Source organism: Puma concolor, unplaced genomic scaffold (assembly GCF_028749965.1).
Source record: "Puma concolor isolate L17-30 unplaced genomic scaffold, mPumCon1.1.hap2 unalloc_scaffold_46, whole genome shotgun sequence".
NCBI lineage: Eukaryota > Metazoa > Chordata > Mammalia > Carnivora > Felidae > Puma > Puma concolor.
The window spans coordinates 1-26,913 of record NW_028240254.1 but is presented as its reverse complement, the minus strand read 5'-3'; the positions used below and the strand labels follow the sequence as shown (position 1 = coordinate 26,913).

The 26,913-nt window shown below is 43.9% G+C and overlaps 1 protein-coding gene and 1 long non-coding RNA gene across 6 annotated transcripts in view; one reads left to right on the top strand and one right to left on the bottom strand.

The window, feature by feature from the left end:
* The window catches only part of LOC147571184 (pleckstrin homology domain-containing family M member 1-like), a 32,423-nt gene extending 5,516 nt beyond the window's left edge, over positions 1 to 26,907 (top strand). For 4 of the 5 annotated variants that reach the window (XM_086696549.1, XM_086696551.1, XM_086696550.1 and 1 more), the window contains 5 exons: positions 344 to 432; positions 3,666 to 3,913; positions 5,649 to 6,275; positions 12,740 to 13,151; positions 25,739 to 26,907. In XM_086696549.1, coding sequence (XP_086552675.1) covers positions 385 to 432; positions 3,666 to 3,913; positions 5,649 to 6,275; positions 12,740 to 13,151; positions 25,739 to 25,798 — 1,395 coding nt within the window. In that variant the 5' untranslated portion in view covers positions 344 to 384 and the 3' untranslated portion in view covers positions 25,799 to 26,907. Of the gene's footprint in view, positions 1 to 343; positions 433 to 3,665; positions 3,914 to 5,648; positions 6,276 to 12,739; positions 13,152 to 25,266; positions 25,452 to 25,738 lie in introns of all 5 variants that reach the window. The other variant, XM_086696553.1, reaches the window with a different exon arrangement.
* Positions 22,342 to 23,534, bottom strand: LOC147571185 (uncharacterized). The gene is made up of 2 exons (XR_015247627.1): positions 23,231 to 23,534; positions 22,342 to 22,605 (listed from the first exon to the last, which is right to left on the bottom strand). It is a non-coding gene; the product is annotated as an uncharacterized LOC147571185 (long non-coding RNA).
* Positions 26,908 to 26,913: the final 6 nt, after the last annotated feature.

The window sequence follows — 26,913 nt, the reverse complement described above, 5'->3', positions numbered from 1 at the left end:
CCTCGCACCCTTAGTTCTGTATCCAAATCAGCCCTTCATTCCCTGCTTTTTTGTGCCAGCGTGTGGTGTGGCATACAGAGGCCTTTCCATGCCCTGATTAGGGTGGACCCACCCATGGCACATAGGATTCCCCACCTCCTGAGATCCGAGCCCTCAGATTTCTTCTCTTCCCTTGTTTCCTTCCTTAAAATCCACTCTTGGCTTTTACTTTTGAATTCAGAGGCCTTTGCATTGCAGTTTGAGGAAGATGGGCTGACCCGCTGCCTGCTGGGGGAGGGGGAGAATTGGCTGCGGGTGGGGAGCTGGAACCTGCTCATCTGGCCGCCGCCGTCTGTCTCTGCAGGTGTCATGTGATTCTCCGAGGGAGCTGCAGTGTGAGCGGAAATGCTCTCGGTGGTGGAGAATGGACTGGACCCCCGGGCTGCCATCCCGGTAGGCAGTCGGAGAGGCTCAAGGGTGGGGAAGGGGGCACGGGACAGCCATGTCGTTGGTTTTCCTCACTTTGAAATGAATGAGTACTGTCTGGAAAGCGAGGCCTCGGGTTGAGAAAGAGTTATAGCAGAAGCAGGCTCTGAGGAGATCCTGCCCTTTCTAGAACATCTTCTTGGTGATGGAATGGGAATTGATAAAAAACGACGGATTTTAATACGGGCTGCCTAAAGACCAAGGATTTCTCAAAGGAAGTCATACATATGGGGCGCCTGGGTGGCTCACACGGTTAAGCGTCATGATCGTAAGCGGCTCATGGTCTTACAGTTTGTGAGGTCAAGCCCTGCATTGGGCGCTCTGCTGTCAGAGCAGAGCCTGCTTTGGATCCTCGGTCCGCTCTGTCTCTGCCCCCTCCCCCACAGGCACATACACGTATGCACATTCTCTCTCTCTCTCTCTCAAAAATAAGTAAACATTAAAAGAAGGGGCAGCTGGGTGGCTCAGTCGGTTGAGCATCCGACTTCGGCTCAGGTCATGATCTCACGGCTCATGGGTTGGAGCCCCGCATCGGGCTCTGTGCTGCCAGCTCAGTGCCTGGAGGTTGCTTCATATTCTGGGTCTCCCTCTCTCTCTCTCTGCCCTCTCCCTCTCATGCTGTCTCTCTCTGTCTCTCAAAAATAAATAAACATTAAAAAAAAAGAAAAGAAAAGAAGGCATTAGGGTGGCCTGGGTGGCTCAGACGGTTGAGCGTCCATTTGGCTCAGGTCATGATCTCACGATTTGGGAGTTTGCTGTCACCACCTAGCCCACTTTGAATCCTCTGTCCCCCTCTCTCTTTGCCTCTCTCTCTCTCTCTCTCTCTCTCAAGTCAAATAAGCAAACAATGAAAGAAGTATATGACCCATAAGTCATATGAAAAGATGTCTAACATCAAAAGACTGCATACTGTATGACTTCATTTACACAAAATGTCCAGAATTGGCAAATCCATAAAGACAGAAAGTAGATTAGTAGTTGCTAGGGGTCGAGGGAGAGGGGACTAGAGAGGAGTGACTGCTCATGGGCACAGTGTTCCTTTTTGAGAGAATGAAAATGTCCTAAAATTAGGTAGTGGCTGTAGTTTCACTATTCTGTGAATATACCAAAAATCACTGAACTGAATAGTTTAAATGAGTGAATTTTATGCAATGTAAATTGTGTCTCATTAAAGCTGTTATAAAGAAAAAAGGAACAGGGGCGCCTGGGTGGCGCAGTCGGTTGAGCGTCCGACTTCGGCTCAGGTCATGATCTCACGGTCCATGAGTTCGAGCCCCGCGTCGGGCTCTGTGCTGACAGCTCAGAGCCTGGAGCCTGCTTCGGGTTCTGTGTCTCCCTCTCTCTCTGACCCTCCCCCGTTCATGCTCTGTCTCTCTCTGTCTCAAAAATACATAAACATTAAAAAAAATTTTTTTTTTAAAGAAAAAAAGAACATTCAAGTTTTCTAAGAACATTAACATGAACTGTTTGGGCTAAGATAAAAATAAAACAGTAAAATATTTATCCATAATCCTATCAGCTAACAGTTCAAACCAGGTTTTCTGTATTCCCTCCCAATCCTTTTCCAAAACATAGGTATTTTGACATGCTTATATTATGACAGAACTGTCTTTATCTTTCCAAAGGATTTTACATATATGTATTTTATAATTGATTTATGTAACAGACCTTAACGGAATACTTACATGTGTCAGGAACCAGGCCAAGTGTTGAGGATGCAAGAATGAAAAAAAAAAGCAAGTCCTGCCCTCAGAGTAATCCCCCCCCCACCCCCCAACTCCTGTGCTGTAGGTCAGGAAGTATTCGTTCCGTTTAACAGATGAGGAAATTAAGCTCAGTGAGGTTAAGTGAAATGTCTGCAGTGACCCAGCTGTTGACCAACAGAGCTGAGACTAACATCTGCCTCTGACTGCCAGGTCAAGGATCTTTCCTTTTTTCTTTCTTTCTTTTTAAAGTTTATTTATTTATTTTAGGGGCGCCTGGGTGGCTCAGTCAGTTAAGCGTCCTGTTTCGGCTCAGGTCATGATCTCACGGCTCGTGGGTTCGAGCCCTGCATCAGGCTCTGTGCTGACAGCTCAGAGCCTGGAGCCTGCTTCGGATTCTGTGTCTTCCTCTCTCTCTGCCCCTCCCCCCCTCATACTTTGTCTGTCTCTCTCTCTGTCTCTCTCTCTCAAAAATAAACATTAAAAAGATATTTTTAAATAAATAACGTTTATTTTATTTATTTTGAAAGGGAGAGTGAGCATGAGCAGAGGAGGGGCAGAGGAGGGGCAGAGAGGGGGAGAGAGAGAGAGAGAGAGAGAGAGAGAGAGAGAGAGAGAGAGAGAGAGAGAATCTCAAGCAGGCTCCACACTGTCAGCACAGAGCCAGATACGGAGCTCAAACTCAGAAACCGTGAGATCACGACCTGAGCTGAAATCAAGAGTCAGATGCTTAACTGACTGAGCCACCCAGGTGCCCCTAGGATCTTTCGTAATGTGGACCATGCTCCTGTTTTCTTGGTGTTTTTATGGTTCTAAAGTGGCACTTGTAGCCTCTTCATGGAATCGTAGACCCCTAAACAAGGTGGAAAGCTTCACCCCTGCCCTAGATGGATCACCCAGGCTCCCACACCTGTAACTATGATGGAGCCGGTATTTAAACACAAGATTTCTATGGCTATCAAATCACTGAAGTTCGGTTTAAAAAGCAAAACAAAAGAAAAACATACAACTATCTTTGCAAAAAAATAACTATCTCTGGGGGGTATAAGTACATAATTTTCCTTTTCTCCTCTATGCTTTGTCTCTGTTTTCTTTCTTTCTTTTTTTAAAATTTTTTTCCAACGTTTATCTATTTTTGAGAGAAAGAGAGAGAGCGCGTGTGTGCGTGTGCAAGTGGGGGAGGGGCAGAGAGAGAGGGAGACACAGAATCCAAAGCAGGCTCCAGGCTCTGAGCTGGCAGCACAGAGCCCGACGTGGGGCTCGAACCCATGAACCGTGAGATCAGGACCTGAGCCGAAGTCGGACGCTCAACCGACTGAGCCACCCAGGCACCCATCTTTGTTTTCTATGATTAGCTTGTGCTAGTTTTGCTGTATACACACCCACAGGTAGACGTGAGGCGTGTGTGGGTGTGCGTGTATTTGGTGATAAGCACTTCCCTTCCAGGGGTCACCGCAGGATCTTCTAAAGGCCTGTGTTATGTCTGACACTGACTAGGTCATCAAGAAGAAGCTAGTGGGATCTGTGAAGGCGTTGCAGAAGCAGTACGTGTCCTCGGACACAGTGGTCACTAGCGAAGACGGAGATGCCAGCACCATGTGCAGTGCCCTGGAGGCTGTATTTATCCACGGACTGCATGCCAAGCACATCCGAGCCGAGGCCGGAGGGAAAAGGAAGAAGAGCGCCCACCAGAAGCCTCTGCCTCAGCCTGTCTTCTGGCCCCTCCTGAAAGCTGTCACCCACAAGTGAGATCAGCAGGGGAGGCTTTGCTTTGGGGAGGAGCTTCAGTGTGGGTGACCCTGGGCTCTCCCTCTACAGCTCTATGGGAAGGCAGCAGAGATGCTCTGTGTTCTAGAATGGAGATGGGTGAGATAGGGGTTATTGTTAGACCAAGCCTCAAGAGCCCCTCAGCGCACAGGCAATGGCCTGGGGCTGCTCAGGCCCCTGGCTGGTCGCCTTTAGCAGGAGCCGCTTTTTTGCCACACCGTGGCAAAGTTAGGTAGTTGGAACAGAGAATGTGTGGCCTGCAAAGCCTAAAATCTTTACTAAGTGGCCCTTGACAGAAGAGGTTTGCTGACCCTGCCTTGGAATGTTTGAACATCTCTATGCTAAGTATTATATCCTAAGAGGCTGTGGCATTTTTTAAAGCAGTGGAATCCAGATCATCTGAATATCCACCCTGGGACGTTTGCCTCTGCGGCCCTGGCCCTAACTGCCTGGGCTTTGGAGCAAGCAGCTGCTGGCACGTTGCCTCTAAGGGCTATTAAATGCCACCTGCAGCCTGAAGGTGCCTTGTCGGTCTGTATCTTCCTTTTCCTGCTGACTGCCACCGCCCTATCTCAGGTTCTTACCTCATTCCCAGGTGGCAGTGGCTTTCTAATTGTCCCCCTTATCTCATTCTGTCTGTCCTTAGGTCAGGCAGCTGGTCCACATTTATTGAGCTTAAGCTAACCCGAGCTCATTCCCTGAGCCCTGTGGAGCACGCACTCCTATGGGCGAGACGTGCTCAGGGCACTGTGATGGTCAGAGGAAGGGCATTTACATCAGACCAAGGGTTCGGGAACTGAGTTTGGTACCTGATCTTATCCCGAGCAGCCCACCCAGAAGTCTGCGTGACTGCGGTCGAGTCATTTCCCGGTGTAAAAACTCTCAGGCTCCCCAGTGCTAGCCTGGAGTCCCATTCACTTCGTTGGGGCCCCAGAATCTGTATCCTGACCAGGTTCCCAGGTGATTCTGACGCACAGCCAGGTGTGGGGACCCTTGCCCCACTTTGCCTCACCGGTTGGATGCTCGAGACCCTGCATCACCTGACTTTGCAACCCAATCAGCCGCTCCTCCTCCTCCCCGTGCTGTAACGGGAGTGCTCACCACTCCTGTTACACAGCTGCTGCTTCCCTACCCTTGGTGCCTTTTTGCTGTCAGTCCTTGGTGCCTAAGGTTCCCCTTCCATCTTTGCCGCTTGAAATCCCTCAAGGCCCAGCTCAATGCCTTGCCTATCCCTAATCCCTATGCCTAATCCCTCAATGCCTTGCCTAAGGCATTGTTCTTACTGCAACCTGGAAGTGATTGCCTTCCCCCCACCCCAGCTCTACTGACAACAGGGTTCACCTCCGTGTGCCCTTGAAAGGTAGTAACCTGGACTGAGGGCAGGACCATGTCTGTATCCTGTATCTTCACGGCTCCAAAGACCTGGCACTTAGGGGCTCATCAGATGTATGCCGGATGAGCAGGTGATGTCAAGGGCGCCTGGGGAGTTGTAACAAAAATGGCAATTATCCTGCATGACAGTAACCTCGAAAAAGTGGGGTGTTGTAGCTAAATATTTCTCAATTCCTTGTAGAACACTGCTATCTGAGATTTTTTTCCCAAGCCTGTATATACTTGCAGTCATTATTACTGGCTCCTGCTCACCAGTGGATAAAACAATCCTCCGTGATCTGAAATCATTTCTTGAAACAAGCCTGTCCTCTCCACCCGCAGACACATCGTCTCGGAATTGGAGCACCTGATCTTTGTCAGCACGGACGTGGGCCGCTGCCGGGCCTGGCTGAGGCTGGCCCTCAATGACGGCCTGATGGAGTGCTACCTGAAGCTGCTCCTCCAGGAGCCCGCCCGCCTGTGCGAGTACTATCAGCCCGCAGCCCTGCTTCGAGACGCCGAGGAGGGCCAGTTCCTCCTCAGCTTCCTGCAGGGACTGACGTCCTTATCCTTCGAGCTCTCCTACAAGTCCGCCATCTTAAACGAGTGGACGCTTACCCCACTGGCTCTCTCTGGGCTTTGCCCGCTCTCTGAGCTCGACCCCCTCACCACCTCTGGGACACAACTACAGCGGAAAGAGTCTCTGGATTCAATTTCCCATTCCTCAGGCTCGGAGGACATCGAAGTCCAGCACTCAGGCCATAAGATCCGACGGAACCGGAAGCTCACGGCCTCCTCCCTCAGCCTGGACACCGCCAGTTCATCCCAGCTGTCTTGCAGCCTAAACTCTGATAGCTGCCCACTCCAAGTGAATGGCTCCAAGAGTCCAGATCGTTCCGAGGAGCCCATGTCCTACGACTCCGATCTGGGGACAGCAAATGCCGATGACTCAGACCCGTCTCTGCAAGAGTGAGTGTCCTCCCCCCACTCCTTCTCCTCCCCCTGCCTTCCTTCCTTCCTTCTCCTCTTCCTCTTTCTCTCCCTTCCTATGGCATGTGATTGCCTGTCACTGAGCATTGAGCTCTCTAAGGGCATAAAGGAAAAGAGGACCGTGGCTCTTCCTCAGGGACTGGAGTTGCCGGGACTTATAACTGGAGGCAACATGGGGCAGCGAGGAGAATGGATTCAGGGAGGGCTCAGAGCTGAATCAGGCTCCGGCTCTGCCCCTGGCTGATCTTCGACAAGTTACCTAATTTGTCTGAGGCTTCGTGTAAAATATTATTGCCTCTAGGGCGGAAACTAACGGTTCGGAGTTAGATGTACGACTTCCAAAAGACGCAGTGAAGCCCAGCGCGTCAGGGTGCTCCGCTGCGACCTCCCAGAAGGCCTCTGAAGGACACAGACCCTGAATGAGGCCTGGAGGAGGTGGTGCACAAAAGGGGCCAAGCAAGTGAGTGGAGGAAGAGCACAGGGAGCAATGAACTTGACTAGAGAAGGGACCCTGGGCAGAGCTATCTCTTTAAAAGAACTTTTTTCTATTTGAGTATTGTTGACGCACGGTGTTATATTAGTCTCAGGTGTACAACGTAGTGAGTCACCATCTCTCTATGTTAACCATGCTCACCACAGCAGAGCCTTCTTCGTTCAGGCCCTTTTGAAACATTCGTTTTTTAATAGATTTATTTTTATGGTAAGAAAAAAAAGTCTACCTACAGTGAAACGTCTTTTCCACCTTTGTAACCATAATTATTAATTCCTTACATCTTTCTTTTTCTTTTTTTTAAAGTTTATTTATTTTTGAGAGAATGAGCAGGGGAGGGGCAGTGAGAAAGGGGGACGGAGGATCTGAAGCAGATTCTGTGCTGACAGCAGAGAGCCCAACGTGGGGCTCGAACTCACAAACTGTGAGATCATGAGCTAGGCTGAAGTCAGACATTTAACTGACCGAGCCACCCAGGCACCCCCTTTACATGTCTTTTTCTGATGTTTCTAAATGCATCTAACAGATATGAAAAGACTTTTTAAATGTCTTTTATATTTCTTATCTCTGCCCCATCCCCACAAAGCTATTATAAATATACTGTTTGATACCTTGTCTCAGAAGAGATCAGAATTTTTGTTTTGGAGCTTCATATCAGTTTCTTCAGTTTTTTTTTTTTTTTCCCCTGTGACATGTGTTTCCATTGTATGAATCTACCTTAGTTTATTTGGCCAGCCCTGTATTTACTGGACACTGGAGTTCACTCTTTCTATAAATAACCGTGTGTATGTGATCTTTTAAGTCTATGCAACTATCTCTGTTCAGTAAAGTCCCAGAAACAGAATTGCTGAGGCAAAGGATAAATGAATCTACAATTTTCATAGATAACCGCCTGTTTACACTCTGTCAGGAATGTACCTGTGCCCTCTCGGCCTTGTAGGCAGAAGGTATTATCAAACTTTTGGATATTTGCTCATCTAATAGGTAGAACATGATAAACTTTTTTTTCAAGTTTATTTATTTGTTTTGAGAGAGAGAGAGAGAGAGAGAGCAAGCGAGCATGAGTTGGGGAAGGGCAGGGAGAGAGAGGGGGAGAGAGAGAATCCCAAGCAGGCCCCTCGCTGTCAGTGCAGAGCGTGATGCAGAGCTTGATCCCAGGAACTGTGAGATCATGACCCGAGCCAAAATCAAGAGTCGGACGCTTAACTGACTGAGCCACCCAGGCGCCCCGAAAATGGTAAATTTTTATTAAGCGCTTCCTTCAGCCAGACCCATGTTCCCTCAGCCAGTGTCTAGGATCTTCTTTTCTACTCCTGTGTGCCCCTACCTTCTTGGTTCATTCAAGTCTTTACAGGTTTCCCAGCTGCTGTGGGAAGAACACCAGATTGGGTGCCGGTACGGACTGGCTTGTAGCAGGATCCGGCCTCAAGCCCTGTTCTACCAGTCACAAGTCCAGTAACGGCAGGCCAAGCGTTGGCTCTGTGAGGTTGTTTCTTCATCTGTAAAGTGGAGGCTCCCTCATAGGGATTCTCTGGCTGAGAATCAGATCAGATGCCTGGGGGCGAATTACGGCTGAAGCAGCTTCTGAGCAACAGAGCACATTAGCTAGAACTTTCAAACATCAAACAAGAATTTAGGTAGAACATCCTGGAAGGGAGCAATCCCCGCTCTATCGGCTGGGCCCATGGCGTGACTTAAGTTCACTCACCTGTCTGAACCCTTCCTTGTGTCTCCTCCTCCCACAGGCCAGCCCGCCGGCCCTCTGTCTGTCATGTGCCCTGCTTTTATCTTTCGTGAGTCTTGTGATTGGAAAATTCCAGCTTAAGGCCGTTGAATCAGTGACCATCCACCCTGTGTGGGAAGCGTCATCCTGGGCATTGTGGGAGAAGTCAAGGGAAGAGGGTCAGGATGTACAGACCAGCGCGGGGCAGTGGCGTGCGGAACCAGCAAACACAGAGCACACAGATGCACAAACACACATCCAGCACCGTCACTCTGAGTGCTGGGCTTGAAGTTATCTTCGCACGTCCACACACACCAGCTCTTAGAGGGTGTGTCTGAGGGTGAAGAGTCACATCAGCAGTTAAGAGTTCGCTTATTTTTGTCATATTACTTAAATATTTGTTTACGTGGATTTTTTAAAGTTGATTTATTTTGAGAGAGAGAGAGAACAGGCGTTCTATCAAAATAAATGTTAAAAAAAGTTTTTTAAAATCATCTACAAGTTAAACATAAAGTACAAAAGATGTAACATTCCAAGGAAATGTATTAACTTAATGTTTTCTGGAAACCAAACTGCAGTTTGCTTTGTGAATAGAGGATTGATGGCCTGAATAGCTTCTTTTGTGTTGGTTGGGTCTGAATTACAGTGATCGCTGAGAAGCACAGCTAGGGGCCGGTGGTTAGGAGTGTGGACTCAGGAGCCAGACTGCTGGAGTCTTCCATTAACCAGCTTTGCGACCCCGGGCAAGATACTCAACCTTTCTGACCTTGATGTCCTCATCTGCAAGACGGGGATAAGAATGCTAGGAAGTGAGTTAAGGTATGCAAAGCGCTTAGAGCAGTGCCAATCACAGGGTGAGTGCTCCATAGGCGGTGTCATCATCATTTTACTACTGGGGGTCCCCGTGATGTCAGTTCTCGCGCTACTTGTCTGTGTATACACGGCTGCAGATCTGTGCTTGGTGATATTTGTCAGAGGTCGTTATCATGAGGCCTTCTCTTGGGGGAAATGATTCTTCGCACATGCGGCCCCCTCCTGTACTTTCATGAGCACCCCTGACCGCCAGGTGGTGCCGTGGACCCCAACGCGCTAGTCCACGCGCTCAGGAAAAGCGCAGGCTCAGAATCGCTTGGCGGGGGCACTTTATGGGGTGGTCATGCCGATTCTCCAGCCCATGCTTTTATTCCACACCTACGCCTCTGTGTACGCGCAATATACGTATGTGTATAATACGTATATGTTTCCAGACTGTCTTCTAAATGAAAGCACAAACTTCTAGAATTTTTCAACAGGCAGTTTTTGAAAAACGCTGCCCTGAGCTGGACAGAAGTGGAAGGACCGGAGCGGTGTCACCGTTTCAGCCCTATGTTGGTTGCATTTTCTTCAAAAGTTTTGAAAATTCTCTTTCTTTCACTTTTCCTTCAAAACCTCATCTCTAGCACTTTTTCCCACTTGATGTGCATGTCTCTTATTCTCTCTGGGTCCTGCCGACCAGCTCTGATCCTGGTGAGACTCCTGTGAACTTGATTTCATCCTGACCGTGGTGTTGATTTGGTGGAAACTCTAATTTATCACACAAGCTTCTTGCTGTCGGGTGGTGTTTCTTTATTCCCACACCCAGTCCACTCCATCATTAAAATGTGTCTTACAGACGAGGGGTCATTTATAATTGATAACCATTTCGGTAATGCTGGTGAATCTTTCCGTAATTCTCTTTCCTTACATTTTTATAGCCATGTGTGTAGAGGCTAAGCAGTCTTGCCAGTGGCGATAAGAACAACCAATGACAAATTGAGGTTAATGTTTATTGAGTACTTACTTTGTGCCAGACACTCTATAAGCATTTTACCTATATGATCTCATTCAGCCTTGAACACAGTCATAGGTGGGTGCTGTTACCGTGCCGGTTTTACGGGTAAAGGAATGAAGTCCGTGAACTTTAGGAACCTATTGTGGGGCCACAGCAGTGTGCCAACCAAAGCCAACCAACATCACCCTTTAAGGAAACCCCTTACCCACTAGCTATGGATTTACCTATTCTGGACATTTAATACCAACGGAATCATACACTATGTGGCTTTTTGTGACCTCCTTCCTTCACTTAGTAGGTTTTCAGGGTTCATCCGTGTTGTAGCATGGGTCATGGCTGAATCATATTCCATTGTGTGAATACACCACAATTTGTTTTATCTTTTCAGTTAGTGGACATTTGTTCTATTCCTACTTTTTGGCTACTGTGAATAATATTGCTGTGAACACTCGTGTACAGGTTTTTGTGCAGACATTGTCTTTTCATTCTCTTGGGTATATACCCATGAGTTGAATTGCTGACTCATATGGTAACTCTATGTTTAACTTTTAAGGAACTACCAAACTGTTCTCCACAGAGGCTGCACCACTTCACATTTCCGCCAGCAGCGTGTAGGAGTTCCATTTTCTCTACACCTTTGCCAACACTTGTTATTCTCTGTCTTTTTAATTTTTAAAAAATTTTTAATGTTTCTTATTTTAGAGAGAGACAGAGAGAGAGAGAGAGACAGAGCATGAGTTGGGGAGAGGCAGAAAGAGAGGGAGACACAGAATCTGAAGCAGTCTCCAGGCTCCAAGCTGTCGGCACAGAGCCCGACACAGGGCTCGAACCCACGAACCGTGAGATCATGACCTGAGCCGAAGTCGGATGCTTAACTGATTGAACCACCCAGGTGCCCCTCTCTCTTTTTTATTATAGGCATCTTGGTAGGCATAAAGTAGTATCTTATTACGGTTTTGATTTGTATTTCACTCCCGTCTAATGATATCGAGCATCTTTTCATGTACTTTCCATTTGTATACCTTTAGAGAAGTGTCTCTGTAAACCTTTGCCCATTTTTCAGTCAGATTATTTGTTCTAATATTATTGAATTGTAAGAGCTCTCTATATTCTGGATACTAGACCCTTATCAGATATGTGATAATCCTTGGATATAAGATATGCAGATTTTTTTCCTGTTCTATGGGTTATCTTTTTACTTTCTTGATAGTATCCTTTTGAAGCCCAAAAGCTTTTAGTGTTGATAAAGTCCAGCGTACCTATTTTTTATTGTTTACTTATTTGTTGGCTGTCATATAAGAAACCATTGCCTGATCCAAAGATGTATACCTGTTTCCTTCTAAGAGTTTTATAGTTTTAGCTCTTACTTTTAGGTCTTTGATCCATTTTGAGTTCATTGTTTATATGGTATGAGGTAGGGGTCCAACTTTCTTCTTTTGCATGGGACTGTTCGCTTATCCCAGCACCATTTGTTGAAAAGACTATTCTTTCCCCACTGAAATGTCTTGGGCTGCAGATCAGTTGCCCATAAATGTATGGGTTGTTCACCAATGTTTGACTAGCATGTCTTGAAATGTTGTTTGGGGTTATGATGTAGATAAGAGCACACAGCTCAGCCAGAAGACATTAAGGTAGAAACTTGAGTTCTAAAATCCTTATGGAAATGAGCCCACATTAAGGGGAGTTTGGCACGTCTTCTGACCCAGTGTAAACCATTAGGGCAGATATGGGCAATCTCTTGGGCCCCGGGTAGCTTTGTTGTTGTAGGAATCTGTATTCACCCGTGACATACTCTATTGGTTCATAAACAAAGGAGGAGACAGCAAATAGTTCTAGTTCAGAAACAGAATGTGGATTCTCAGAAGCCTCAGGAGAAGGGGAGCAGCCACTAGCCAGTGCACATTTTAGAAGGCCCAGAGTAGTTTTCATGTGCGTGCGTGTGTGTGTGTGTGTATGTAAAGACAGTAACACTGGCTCCCTGTAGTCCCTGAAGCACCACTGAAGGGCAGGAAGAGGCAGTACCATTGGAAGAGTGAGCAGGTGCACACCCCATGTATACTTGCGTGCACACTCCTGCACCCCGTGTACACTGATCTCCGGCAGCAGGTCCTGGGAACAGGAGGCATCTGGGACCCCACATACGGCCCAGCTCTGGTGGACCAGCGCTTGCACCGGAGATCCCGGGCCCCGCAGTTCCCTTGGCCGCCCACTCTACCTCAGTCCCAGCTGGGGAGAAACTTTGTGAGGCGTGTCAGAGGAAGGCTTGTGTGTAAGCAGAGGAGCACGGTGGGTGGATGACGAGGATGTTTTGTTTTGGAAATCCCCAGACAGCAGTTTTGCCTTCTTACCGCCGTCCCAATAGCCTTGGGCATTCTAGCTGACAGCTTGTCACACAGGTTTCTCTGTTTAAAAACTTCCAGGGTATTGTCGGAATTCAGCAAAGCCCAGGTAAACTCTGTGCCAACCAATGGACTGAGCGGACTGAGTGGAGAAATGGAGATTCCCACGGGGCGGGCCTCACTCCCCCTCCCCGGCCTGGAGGCCAGCATCCCTTTTGATGTGCCCGCAGAGCCCCTCCCGCCCCAAGCATCCTCTGGGACTCAAGATGGGGACCGCAAGCAGGAGCCGCCTCCCCAGGCACCTGGCACCCTGGGCTTGCTGCAGTTGGGCACTGCCAAAGCTGTCCCCTCGGTGAGCATTTTAGACCAGAGGCCTTCCAGTCCCGTGGGAGAGGCGGCGGCCAGAGCATTCAGCCCGGGGAGCGGCCAGCAGAAGTCTGTGGAGGATGACGGAGCTGCACGGAGCCTTGGGGTGTCCTCACCCACCAGCCCGGTGAGTGATACAAGCTTTTCGGGGAGAGGTCTTGGGGAAATGTCTCAGAGCTGGTGCAGGGTCTCCCCAGCTAGCCACCCCGAGTGGTCTCTGCCTTGTCTCCATTAGCCCCTCATATCTGTCACGGCGGACGTGAGCCAGGCACGGTGCCAGTCCCTTCCCATGGGTCTCTCTTGTCCTCTCACATTGACCCCGTAGAGAAGATAATTCTCATCTGATCATAGACCCTGCGCATAACCACTGCCACTTATCAGCTCAAGGCCTCGGGCGAGGCCCTTTGCCTCACTGAGCCTTGGTTTCCTCCTCAGCTCTTGTTATTATTAAATTCAGATTTGCTAAAATACCAGACTTTGAGAATACTCATCTTGCAATATGAGCCAGGTTAGAACTGCACCATCCCCTATGGTAACCACTAGCCACACGTGGCTGTTGAATGAGCGTGTAAAATGTGGTTAGCTCAAACTGAGATAAGCTCTGTGAAATAAACACTGGATCTTGAAGGCTTCGTCTGAAAAAAAAAGAAGGTGAAATACTCAATCATTTATCGATTATGTGTTACAATGAAAATATGTTTGATGTTGGGTTAAATATAAAAGTTAATTACACGTGTTTCTTTTTACATTTTTTTTTTAATTTTTTTTCAACACTTACTTATTTTTGGGACAGAGAGAGACAGAGCATGAACGGGGGAGGGGCAGAGAGAGAGGGAGACACAGAATCGGAAACAGGCTCCAGGCTCTGAGCCATCAGCCCAGAGCCCGACGCGGGGCTCGAACTCCCGGACCGCGAGATCGTGACCTGGCTGAAGTCGGACACCTAACTGACTGCGCCACCCAGGCGCCCCTCTTTTTACATTTTAAAAACGTGGCTAGTAAAACATTTAAAATGATACATGTGGCTGGAATTCTGTTTCTGTTGGGCAGTGCAGCTCTAGAATGGGCCGGTCTCCTTTGTTGATAACCCCGAGGGAAGCCAGCCCTGGGAATCTCCTGCACAGAGCCATGGGTCAGAGGCTTGAGAACCATCGGCCCAGTGAAGCGGTTGTCAAAGCTGTGGACCTGAGCTCTTTGCCATTTCACATTTGTCCTTTAGGATGAATAGCCAGGGTAGGAAGTTGTATGCACGTGTGCATGCAGACATACAGAACCCCAGGTTTATCCCAGCTGTTGTCTGGGGTCACGTTAGGATATAGTCTTGCTTTTTCAGCTCCATCCGTGCATTAATTAATTAATAGGGGCACCTGGGTGGCTCAGTTGGTTAAGTATCTGACTTGGCTCAGATCATGATCTTACAGTTCGTGAGTTTGAGCCCCGTGTCAGGCTCTGTGCTGACAGCTTGGAGCCTGGAGCCTGTTTCAGATGCTGTGTCTCCCTCTCTCTCTCTGCCCCTCCCCTGCTTGCACTCTGTCTCTCTCTCTCAAAAATAAACATAAACAAACAAACAAACAAACATTTTTTTAAATGAATTATTGGGACCTCATCAAGATAAAAACCTTCTGGGGCACCTGGGTGTCTCAGTCGGTTAAGCTTCTGACTTCAGCTCAGGTCATAATCTCGCGGTTTGTGAGTTCGAGCTCCGCATTGACTCTCTGTTGACAGTGCGGAGCCTACTCAGATCCTCTGTCTCCCTCACTCTCTGCCCCTACCCCACTCTTGTGCTCTCTCTCTCAAAAATAAACATCCATTAAAAAAAGATAAAAAGCTGTACAGCAAAGGAAACAATCAACAAAATTAAAAGGCAACTGATGAAATGGGAGAACATATTTGCAAATGACATAATCTGATAAAGGGCTAGTATCCAAAATATATAAAGGACTCAACACCCAAAAAAATCAAATACATAATCCAGTTAAGAAAAGGGCAGAAGACATGAATAGATAGTTTTTCAAAGAAGACATCCAGAAGGCTAACAGACACATGAAAAGATGCTCAATAGCACTCATCATCAAGGAAATACAAATCAAAATCACAATGATATACCACTTCACATGTGTCAGAATGGCTAAAATTAATAACTCAGGAAACAACAGATGTGGAGAAAGGGGAACCCTTCTGCACTGCTGGTGGGAATGCAAACTGCTGTAGCCACTCTGGAAAACAGTATGGAGGTTTTTAAAAAGTTAAAAATAGAACTACCCTACAACCTAGCAATTGTACTACTAGGCATTTAACCAAAGGATACAAAAATGCTGATTTGAAGGGGCACATGCACCCAATGTTTATAGCAGCGCTATCAACAATAGCCAAAGTATGGAAAGAGCCCAAATGTCCATTGATGGATGAATGGATGAAAGATGTGGTATATATATACAATGGAGTATTACTTGGCAATCAAAAAGAATGAAATCTTGCCGTTTGCAACTACATGGATGGAACTGGAGGGTATTATGCTAAGTGAAATTAGTCAGTGAAAGACAAAAATCACATCACTTCACTCATATGAGGACTTTCAGAGACAAAACAGATGAACATAGGGAAGGGAAACAAAAATAATCTAAAAACAGGGAGGGGGACAAAACAGAAGAGACTCATAAATATGGAAAACAAACTGGGTTACTGGAGGGGTTGTGGGAGGGGGGATGGGCTAAATGGGTAAGGGTCACTAAGGAATCTACTCCTGAAATCATTGTTGCACTATATGCTAACTAATTTGGATGTAAATTTTAAAAAATAAAAATAAAACAAGGTAAAAAATAAACAAAAAATAAACAAAAAACCAAATGAATGAATAAACAACAACAAAAAAGAGAAAACACTTGTAAATATGGAGAACAAACTGGGGATATGGACAAAATGAGTGAAAAGGGTTAAGAGGTACAAACTTGCAATTATAAAATAAATAAGTCACCAGATGAAAAGTACAGCATAGGGAATATAGTCAATAATACTGTAATATACTTATTGTGGTGAGCATTTCATAATGTATATAATGGATCACTGTGTTGTGAGCATTTCATAATGTATATAAAAGATCACTGTGTTGTACACCTGAAACTAATTTAATATTACATGATCTATATATACTTCAATAAAAGAGATAATTGAGGGGCACCCGGGTGGCTCAGTCAGTTAAGCATCTGACTTCAGCTCAGGTCATGATCTCATAGTCTGTGATTTCAGGCCCCACATCAGGCTCTGTGTCTACAGTTCAGAGCCTGGAGTCTGCTTCAGATTCTGTGTCTCCCTCTCTCTCTGCCCCTCCCCCACTTGCACTCTGTCTCTCTCAAAAATAAAAAAATAAAAAAAGATAATTGACTATTTAAACAAAAAAAATAATATGGTGTGCTAAAAGTAAAATGTATGAAAACAACAGCACAAAGGTCAGGAGGGGAACAATGGAAGTACACTATTTATTATAAGGTTCTTATACTATTCATGAAATCATATCATATCATTTGAAGATAGACTGTGATAAGTTAAACATGAACACTACAAACCATTAAACAGCTACTAAAATAACAAAACCTGAGTTGTAACTATTTATCCCCCCACCAAAAAATAATAAAACGTACTAAATCAACCCAAGAGCAGGAAGAAAAAGAAAAAGAAACAAAGAACAGATGGGATACATAGAAAAGAGTAGACAGTAGCTTTAAATGTAATCCTATAAATAATTACATTAACTATAAATGGTGCAATCACCTAATTAAAAGATAGAGTTGTCATACTGGATAAAAAAGCAAAAGCCAACTATATGCTGTCTATAAGATTCATCTTCAATACAAAGATATAAGTAGGTTAAAAATATGGAAGAAATTATGCTTTGCTAACACTAATGAAATGAAACCTTGAGTGGCTATATTTACTATAGGACAAAGTCAATTTCAAAGCGAAGATATTACCAGGGATAAATGAGGTTATTCCATTGTGATAGAAATGTCAACTAATAGAAAAGACATAACTTAAAAATTTATGTATCTGATAATAGAACTTCCAAATATATTAAGGAGAATAGGAAAGAGGGACACATAAGTACACAATTATAGTTGGAGATTTCAATATCCCCTCTCTCAATAATTGACAGAAAAAATATATAGAAAATGAGTAATGATACATCAGACTTGAAAAATACTACCAACCTACTTGACCTAGTTGACATTTATAGAATACTCCACACCAAATCAGCAGACTACATATTTTTTTCAAGTGGGCACATAATATTTATCAAAATAGACCATATTCTCATCTATTACCAGAATTCATTGGCTATAAAACAAGCCTCAATAAATTTAAAAGGATTTCAGTCATCCAACATATTGTTCTGTGACCACAATGGAATTAAATAACAAATTAACAGATCTGTAAAATCTCCAAATATTTAGAAACTAACCAATACACTCCTAAGGAACCCTATTGGTCAAATAAGTCAAAATGGATATTAAAAACTATTTTGTACCGACTGAAACTGAAAACACATGTCAACATGTGGGATGTTGCTCATATAGTATTCATCTTCCCCAGTGTCCACTTTTAAGAAACTAGAAAAAGAAAAGGAAATTCATCACTGAGTAAGGAGAGAAAATGGAATGATAAAGATCAAAGCAGAAATTTTTAAAAAGGAAAACAAAAATAGAGAAGTCAGTGTAATGAAAAGGCACTTTTTAGAGAAGATAAGTAAAACTGATAAACTTCTGGCCAGATTTATCAAGAAAAGACAAGAGAAGACACAAGTTATCAATATCAAAAATGAGAGGAATGACATCACTACAATTCTACAGATACTAAAAGGATAATAAGGGAATATTATAAAATACTTTATGTCAACAACTGCAAGATGAAATAGATTCCCCGAAAGACATGAACTACTCCAAAAAATAAGTATGTAATTTAAGTAGCACTATTACAAAAATAAAATCTGTAGTTTAACACTTTCTCACAAAGAAAGCTTCAAGCCCACATGGCTTCACTGGTGAATTCTAGCAAACATTTAAGGAAAACATAATGCCAATTCTGCACAAACTGTACTAGAGAATTGAAGAGAGGGGACTACTTCCCAACTCAATTTTAAGGCCAACATTCACCTTATGAAAAATAGATCAAGACATTAGAAGAAAGGATAGATAGAAGATCTCATATACTGCTGGCTGGAATGCAAAATGGTACATCCACTTTAGAAAACAGGTAAGCAGTTTCTTAAACAGTTAAATATACACTTAGCATATGATGTAGCAATCCTGCCATTAGGTATTTTACCCCCTCCCCCCCTCCCCCAATGAAAACATATGCTCATACGAAGACCTGCATGTAAGTGTTTTAAGCAACTTTATTCATAAAGGCCAAAAAGCTAGAAACAACTCAAATGCCCATTAACTGATGAACGCATAAACAAACTGGTATATCCTCACAACTGCAATACTACTCGGCAATAAAAAGGAAATGAACTACTGACATGTGCAAACACATGGATGAGTCTCTGGGGTGCCTGGGTGGCTCAGTCAGATAAGTGACCGACTTTGGCTCAGGCCGTGATCTCATGTTCCGCAGGTTCATGCCCTATATTGGGCTCTACGCTGACAGAGCCTGGAGCCTGCTTCGGGTTCTGTGTCTCTCTCTCTCTCTCTCTCTCTCTCTCTCTCTCTCTCTCTCTGCCCCTCTCCTGCTTATGCTCTCTGTTTCTCAAAAATAAATAAACGTTAAAAAGTTAAAAAAACACATGGATGAATCTCAAAAGGATTATGCTGAAAGGAACCAATCACAGAAGACTGCATACTGTATGATTTCATTTATTTATTTTTTTAAATGTTCATTTATTTTTGAGAGAGAGAGAGAGATGGAGGGCAAATGGGGAAGGGGTAGAGAGACAGGGAGACACAGAATCCGAAGCAGGCTCCAGGCTCTGAGCTGTCAGGACAGAGTCCGATGCAGGGCTTGAACTCACGAACCGCGAGATCATGACCTGAGCTGAAGTCGGACGCTTAACTGCCCGAGCCACCCAGGTGCCCCTTGTATGATTTCATTTATAAGACACTGTGGAGAAGGCAAAACTATAGGGACAAAAATTAGGTTGGTGGTTGCCAGGGCTGGTGGTGACAAAAGGGGATTGGCTGCAAAGGCACATAGGGGCCTTTTGGGGTGACAGAAATGGTCTACGTCTCAAATGTGGTGGTGCTTACATAACTACACGTTTGTCAAAACTCATCAAACTGTACGCTTAAAAAGAGTAAATTTTATACCTCAATAAATCTGACTTAAGAAGACAATAAAACAAATCTAAATCAACAACTAAGTGAAAATACACATAAGAAAAATCAACTTACAGTGTTTCCAAATTCAAGGGTCATCATGAGGATGCTCTCAACTGTTGTAAGTGACACCTGTGTTGATCCCATGTCTCTGAAGGAGAAAGCCCAAACATGCGTGATTTGAACCCAAGGATAAAAATTCTGTACCTAAAAAGATACTTAACAACATGTGGTTACTTCAATTCTGGCTTCTTTGTCAAGTCAGCTCAAGAGTTTTCTTGCTATGGACAATAATTTCAGAAAACTCCCAATGAAGACATTTTATGTGCATCATCAAATTAATCACCTTGGTGCTCAACAGTACAATCCTTTTTACTCTTATCCTCATTTTCATTCTCAATTGCATCCACCTCTCTTGATTAGTCTTTTTTTCTTTTAATATACACCTTACTCCACTTTCCACTTTGAGATAAATGGTATTTCTACCTACATCTGCAAGTCCCATGTCTCTTATGTGTTCTTCAATACTATTCCTTCCTCTGCAGGCTATCTTGCCCATATACGTTTTTTCTTTGCTAATAATGCTTATTTCAATAACCGAGTTAAAACTTAAATTAGGACTTTTTCCCAAAACGCAAAATACTTAATCTTTTGATGACAACAAAAAAGATCAGAAATCATCTCATGAGCCATGAGATTGTTGCAATACTTACAAATATTTTAATGCTGGCAACTTAAAAAGATAGGAATCTTCAACAGCTGACAGAGGGTTACGACTGATAATTCTGAAAAATGCAATGGAATTAAAATGATCTGCATTTCCAGTAATGACTACCACGAACGTTTATGTTCATTTTGGGGGTATGGAACTGGAAGGTTAAAACTAATCATTTTCTGCCTTTGCCTATAAATCACCCTTACATTCTGTAAAGCACTCTTCCTTTGGGAACTACCCAGCTCTCTGGACGATAAAGTGGAGAACAGAAAGAGAAAAAAAAATTTTTTTTTTTTTTTTTTTTTTTTTTTTTTTTTTTTTTTTTTACGTGGACAGCAAAGCCAAGATATGCCAAAGAACTTTTTGGGCTGAAAACCCTAGAAGTGACTATGCTGGTAGGAAGCCCAGGCTCTGTAGGAAATACTGTTTCTAGTGTCCTCTATAATTCTAGGTGCTTTTCCTTTATCTCTAGAAATGTAAAAAATTCCACAGTTTAAAACACCCGGTTAAAGACAAAAATAGGACCAATTCCTCAGTTTGGGGGCCAAAGACAAAGGGATTAATTTAAGAGGAAATGGTGAAAGCTATACCCCCACCATGTGTATTCTCCTATGACAGCCTTTGTTAGGTGGCATATGATCCCGTTTCCTTATCCATCTCCTGGACTGCCAGCTCCCTGAGGGCAGGGACCATACTCTATTGTCATTTTTGTCCCTGTGCCTGACAGAGTGCTTGTTATTTACTAGTTACTTAGTGAAGGCTTGTTGAATAAATAACATTTTGTCACTGCTTGACACAAGTTTTTATTCCAAAATGCTGAGTAGATTTTCTTCTCAGTTCTTTACAGCAAAAATAAAGTGAAGGAAACAGGAAGAAAGAAAAGAAAATCTGCCTTTAGGTTGACTCTGCTCAAGAATCATCACTGTACTTTTGCAAAATTATAAGGATAATCATCACAACCAATACTATTGAGCTATGGGGCATCTGTGATCAGCATTTCACATTTAAACCTCACAATAACCTTATGTGATAGATACATCATTACCCCATTTTACAAGTGAGGAAACTGAAGTACAGAGAGGTTGTATAATTTGTCCCAGTTTGTCCAGCCAGTCAAGAAGCAGAGATGGAATCTGAACTCAGTTCTGACTCCAAAGCCTGTATTTAAATTGTATGGAAAAAAGGGGGTTTAAAATAGCCGTTACCTTAAACTTAACTTTGAGAGCATTAAATATAGAAACACTTTGCTGAACTTCATCTCTCCATCTGGGAGAGCTTCTCTAAGAATTACATTTTCTATTTTTATTCCTTTCCTCTAATCATCTCCCATGATTAAGTATTTAATTAGCCTGTGATCATTGAGACTTTACAGATTTCATTTCTTATTTTTTTATTCTATTTTTTGAGAGAGAGAGTACAAGAGTATGAGTGAAGGGAGGCAGAGGAAGAGAGAGAGAGAGAATCCCAAGCAGGCTCCATGCCCCGTGCAGAGCCTGACATGGGGCTTGATCCCATGACCGCAAGATCATGACCTGAGCCGAAATCAAGAGTCAGGCAGTTAACTGAGCCACCCAGGTGCCCTGAGACTTTAGAGATTTTAAAGCCCTGTTACAGGTGAATCAGTGAAAATGAGAGAGGAAGGACGTCTGAAAATTCATCCTTCCGTAAAAGCAACAACAACAACAACAACTAGCAAAAATGGTCAAAATCAACTTTCTCAGAACTTTGGAAATTTTAACCAATGGGCTTGCAGCAACCCGGAGAGCATGTATTAAAGAAAAAATTACTAATTTCTATAAGAACAGTGAGCTCTGTTGTTTTAACTTGTCCTCAACCTCTGCTCTCCATCCTGATGAGAACCTTAAAAATTGCCCACATCCCAGGGGAACAAAATGGAGCTGAAGTTCCTTAAAGCCTCATTCCCAAAGAACAAACTGTCATTGTTTTACCTGTCTAGTGGGGTCCCTAAAAAACTTCACTTGAAAGCCTTGCCCTTGACCTCACTGAGAACTGCACAGTGCTAAAATAGCCTCTTCCCAAGGGGCCTTTTTTGAAAACAATTATAGATAAATGTTTTAATCTGGCAGCTATGTGAGGCAATTGATCACAAGACAAAAAATAGCCTAAACAAAAAGCCTAAAAGGGAAAAGCTGAGAAATGAGATGTCCATAGGGACTTTGAAATGCTCCAACATCTTCCTGGGTAACTAGAAGACCACAAGACATATTCCTGGGAATGTAGAAAAAAAACCTTAGCACTAATAAATGAGTTCAGCAAGGTTACAGGACACAAGATCGATATGTAAAAATTAGCTTTATTTCTATACATCAGCAATGACTATTCCAAAAATGAAATTAAGAAAACAATTCCATGTATAACAGTACTCAAAAGAATAAAATACTTAGGAAAACATTTAACCAAAGAAGTGCAAGAATCACACTAAAAACCACAAAACGTTGTTGAAAGAAATTAAAGAAGATTGAAATAAACGTAAAGATATGCCATGTTCACGGATCAGAAGAAAATATTGTTAAAATGGCACTATACCCCAGATTGAACTGTGGTTTCAGTATAATCCCTATCAAAACCCCAACTGACTTCTTTCCAAATATTGGCAAGCTAATTCTAAAATCTGTATGTCAATTCAAGGGACCGAGAATAGCCCAAAATGATCTTTAAAAAAAAAAAAAAAAAGTTTATCTATTCATTTTGAGAGACAGCGAGCATACACACCCGTGCAGAAGAGCAAACATGAGCGAGTGTGAGTGGGGAAAAGTGTGAGCAGGGGAGGGGCAGAGGGAGAAGGAGAGGGAGCATCCCAAGCAGGCTCCATGCTGTCAGTGCAGATGGCAACACGGGGTTCCATCTCACAAACTGTGAGGTCATGACCTGAGCTGAAATCAAGAGCCGGCCACTTAACCAACTGAGCTACCCAGGGGCTCCAAAACGATTTTGACAAAGAACAACCAAATGGGGAGACTCACACGCCCTGGTTTCAAAACCTACTTCAAAACTACAGTAATCACGGTGTGGTACTGGCATAAGAACAGACATGTAAGCTGATGGAACAGAACTGACAGTCCAGGAATAAATCCTCACATTTATGGCCCACTGATTTTCAACAAGGGTGCCAACACCATTCAATGTGGGAAGACTAGTGTTTTCAAATGATGCTGGGACAACCGTATATCCCCATACAAAATAATGGAGTTGGATTCCTACACTTCACACCATATATAAATATTAACTCAAAATGAGTCAAAGACCTAAATGGAAGAGCTCAAGCTATAAAACTCTCAGGAGAGAAATCTTTATGACCTTGGATTTAGGCAACAGTTTCTTAGACATGACACAAAAAGCACAACAAACCAAAGGAAAAATAGGTAAGCTGGACTTTATTTAAAAATAAAAAAACAACCCAAAACTATCATATGTCTGATACAAGTCTAGTATCCAGAATATCCAGAATATATAAAGAACTCTTAAAACTCAGAAAAAGACAAATAATCAAATGTTTAAATGGGTAAAGGATTTGAAGAGACATTTCGCCAAAGAAAATACATGAATGGCCAATAAGCACATGAAAAGATGCTCAATGTCTTAGGTCATTAGGGAAATAGAAATCAAAGCTACAATGAGATACTACTCTACACTCACTAAGATGGCTATGATCGAACAGAGAGACAATGATAAGTGGTAGCAAGATTTGGGGAAACCAGAATCTTCATACATTGGTGGGAATGTAAGATGGTGTAGTCACTGTGGAAAACAGTTTGGCAGTTCCTCAAAAGGGTTAAATATAGAGTTACTACATGACCCAGCAATTCCACTCTTAGGTACGTACCCAAGAGAATTAAAAACATATGACCACACAAAAACTTGTACATGAATACTCATAGCAGCATTATTCATAAGAGCCAAAAAGTCAAAATAATCCAAATGTCCAATAACTCACGAATGGATGAACAAAATGTGATTGGAGCACCTGGGTGGCTCAGTCGGTTAAGCATCTGACTTTGGCTCAGGTCGTCATCTCACAGTTCATGAGTTCGAGCTCTACATCAGGCTCTGTGGTTTTGGATCCTCTGTCCCCCTCTCCCTCTGCCCCTTCCCCGCTTGTGTGTGCGCTCTCTTTCAAAAATAAATAAACATTAAAAAAAGAATGAAGTACTGAAACATGCTACAACCGGATAAATCTTGAAGCCAACAAGCTATGTGAAAGAAACTAGACACACATTTCGATGAAATGTCCAGAATAGGCAAATCCATAGGGGCAGAAGGTAAATTAGTTGTTGCCAGGGGCCTGGGGGGAGGGGAGAATGGGGAGTAAAGGCTGATGGGTATGGTATTTCTTTTGAGGGGGGTGATGACAATGTTCTGGAATTAGCAGTGATTACTGTCTATCAAAGTATACCATTGCACTATATACTTTATAACGTTGCATATTCTATTATGCGGACTATATCTCAATTTGAAAAAAAAAAAAAAAAAAAGAACCACGTTGTGATAAATAGAGAACCAGTTGCCAGAAGATAAACATGTTAGTAGGTGGAGAAAAGGGGAGCGAAGATTCAAACTCTTCCACAACGGAGGTCAGAGGGAGTTAGCGGTGCGGCTGGGAGCCATGCGTTTTTGTTCCTGCCTTGGAAACTCCCCTATTCTTCCTATTCCAGCCCATTCTTCTACGTTTTTTCAGGCCCATTAACATGTCGGGTTTGTGTAACACTAGTTAATATCCAGTCAGACAATGTTATGAAGAGAAAGAACGTGAGTGTCACATGTCTGGTTAAACACAGTTCCTCAACCTTGAGGCTCTGAATGTCCTTTGGCTTTGAAACAATAACAATGGCATTCATACCTACAAGCTTACTGGTGGGCTCTGTGCAAGTAAGCTCTTCCACGTGTGTGTCTTCCCCTGCCCACTGCTCCCCCCCCGCTCCACCCCGCGCCCACCCCCGGCTCCCTATTAAGAAAGACTATGAAGAGTTATGCAGCCAAAACAATTTAGTAGTTCGTTATCCTTCCCCCCAACTATCTCAGTGCTCTACCCCCACTGTCCCCCCCTCTTTCCTGGTAGCTCACCCATGGCCTTATACCCATCGGCTCAGTGCTTCCTCTTACCCAGGCAGCCCTCCTGCTGAGATGAATGCCCCGTGTTTATCTGTAGTGAAAACAAAATACAGGCCACTCCAAATTATCCTATTTCCTCCTGTCTTTAGTGCTGCCTTTTCTTCATGGAGCTATTGTGCCTGAGCCAAGGGGAGAATGAGAACTGACCCGACAGGTTACCTCTGCTGGACCGACAGCAATTGTTTTTCCACAGACTGCGATACGAACGAACGGTGGACATTGCACTAGAGATCATCTCCATTTCCGTTCAATTCCCTCATCTTACAGATAAAAGGTGTGCTGACTCAGTCTATTGGCTTTTGGATATTCGTGGGCTTATCTTTATGGGAGTCAAACATAACAACAGTTATCCTCAAAGACTGTCTCATAATCAAAGTTGAAGAAATACTGTTCTAGGTATTCTTTTGTTTTTTAAAAAACTGTATCTTATTTGAAGAGGAAAACTCAAGTATTTTTGCAAAAGCTTTCTGTTGCAGAGCAACGGGACAGACTAAAGGTAGCTCACAAAATAAGGGAACATTTCTTACGTGTTATTTTTTTTTTCTCCAAATTCTTCTACAGAGGTCCAGACAGATGGGCTACGTTTCCTTTCTATTAACTGAGGAGACAGAGAAGACTTGAGGACTGAAGCTTGTCACCACTGTCCTGAATGTACTGAAATCCTAACAGCTTTAGCTGAAAAAATGTCCAAAGCAGGCAGTGAAAATAAATTTCAAATAGGACAAACTCCAAACTCTCTACGCTGGAATCCCAAGGCATGGAGGGAAAACTGGCTCGTTGGAGGAAAGCAGTTGAAGAGATAAGTGGAGTGATCTAGACCCTATTCCAGTCTGTTTGAAGTACCTGGGGATAGAATAACCCCTTTCCTTTATTCATCTACATAGGTCCATGAGCCATGAGAACGTGACTCCCCATGGGAAGCTCCTCAATGCAAGACATCTAAGGGCATCACGTAAATCCTTTCTCAGGGGTTGGGCGGGGGGAGGGGCGAAGCCTAAAGAATCTGAAATGGTGAGCCTATGTTTTAATTAAAGTTCTGAGAATAGCCTTGAAGAGGAGTTTCTGGCAGTGAGGACCAGCCCAAGAAGCAAGGGCCCTGGAATCAGGCAGACCTAGGTCTGAATTCTGGCTGTCACTTCCTGGTGAAGGGACTTAAGTAACGAACGTCTCCGAGTCCTTTTAGCAGCATTTACCTCATAAGGCAACTTGAGGATTAAAGGAAAGAGCATGTGCAAAGCACCTAGCATAAGGCTGGGCACAGAGTGGGTGCCTAGCAGTGACGATGTGATAGTTGCACCAGGCGGTGAGCAGGAAGCCTGGGGATGCCCATAGGTGGCATGGCCAGGAACTCCAGAAGCATAGGGAAAAGGAGCTCCCTGCTCGAAAGGTCCTATTCCAGTGAGAAGCTGACTCCAAGGGACGACGCCCAAAAGGCCAGTTGTCATTCAGGTCCTACCTAGTGCCAGGGAATGCGGAATTGTATTACTCGCGAAGCTTCTGAAGTGTTTCTGTCACTTATTGACAGTGTGAACCTAGGCAAGTCACCCGATGTCTCTGAGTTTCAAGTTCCTCATCCCCAAAATGAGGATAATACTACCTGTGTCACAAGAGTTGCTGGAAAAACGAAAATGAAGTGCCGTGTGAGGGGCCACGTCCGGAGCACTTCCCACGTGCCAGGCTCTATTCTAAGAGTTTAAGACACATTGTCTTACTTGCAGCACAAGCGAAAGGTCTTA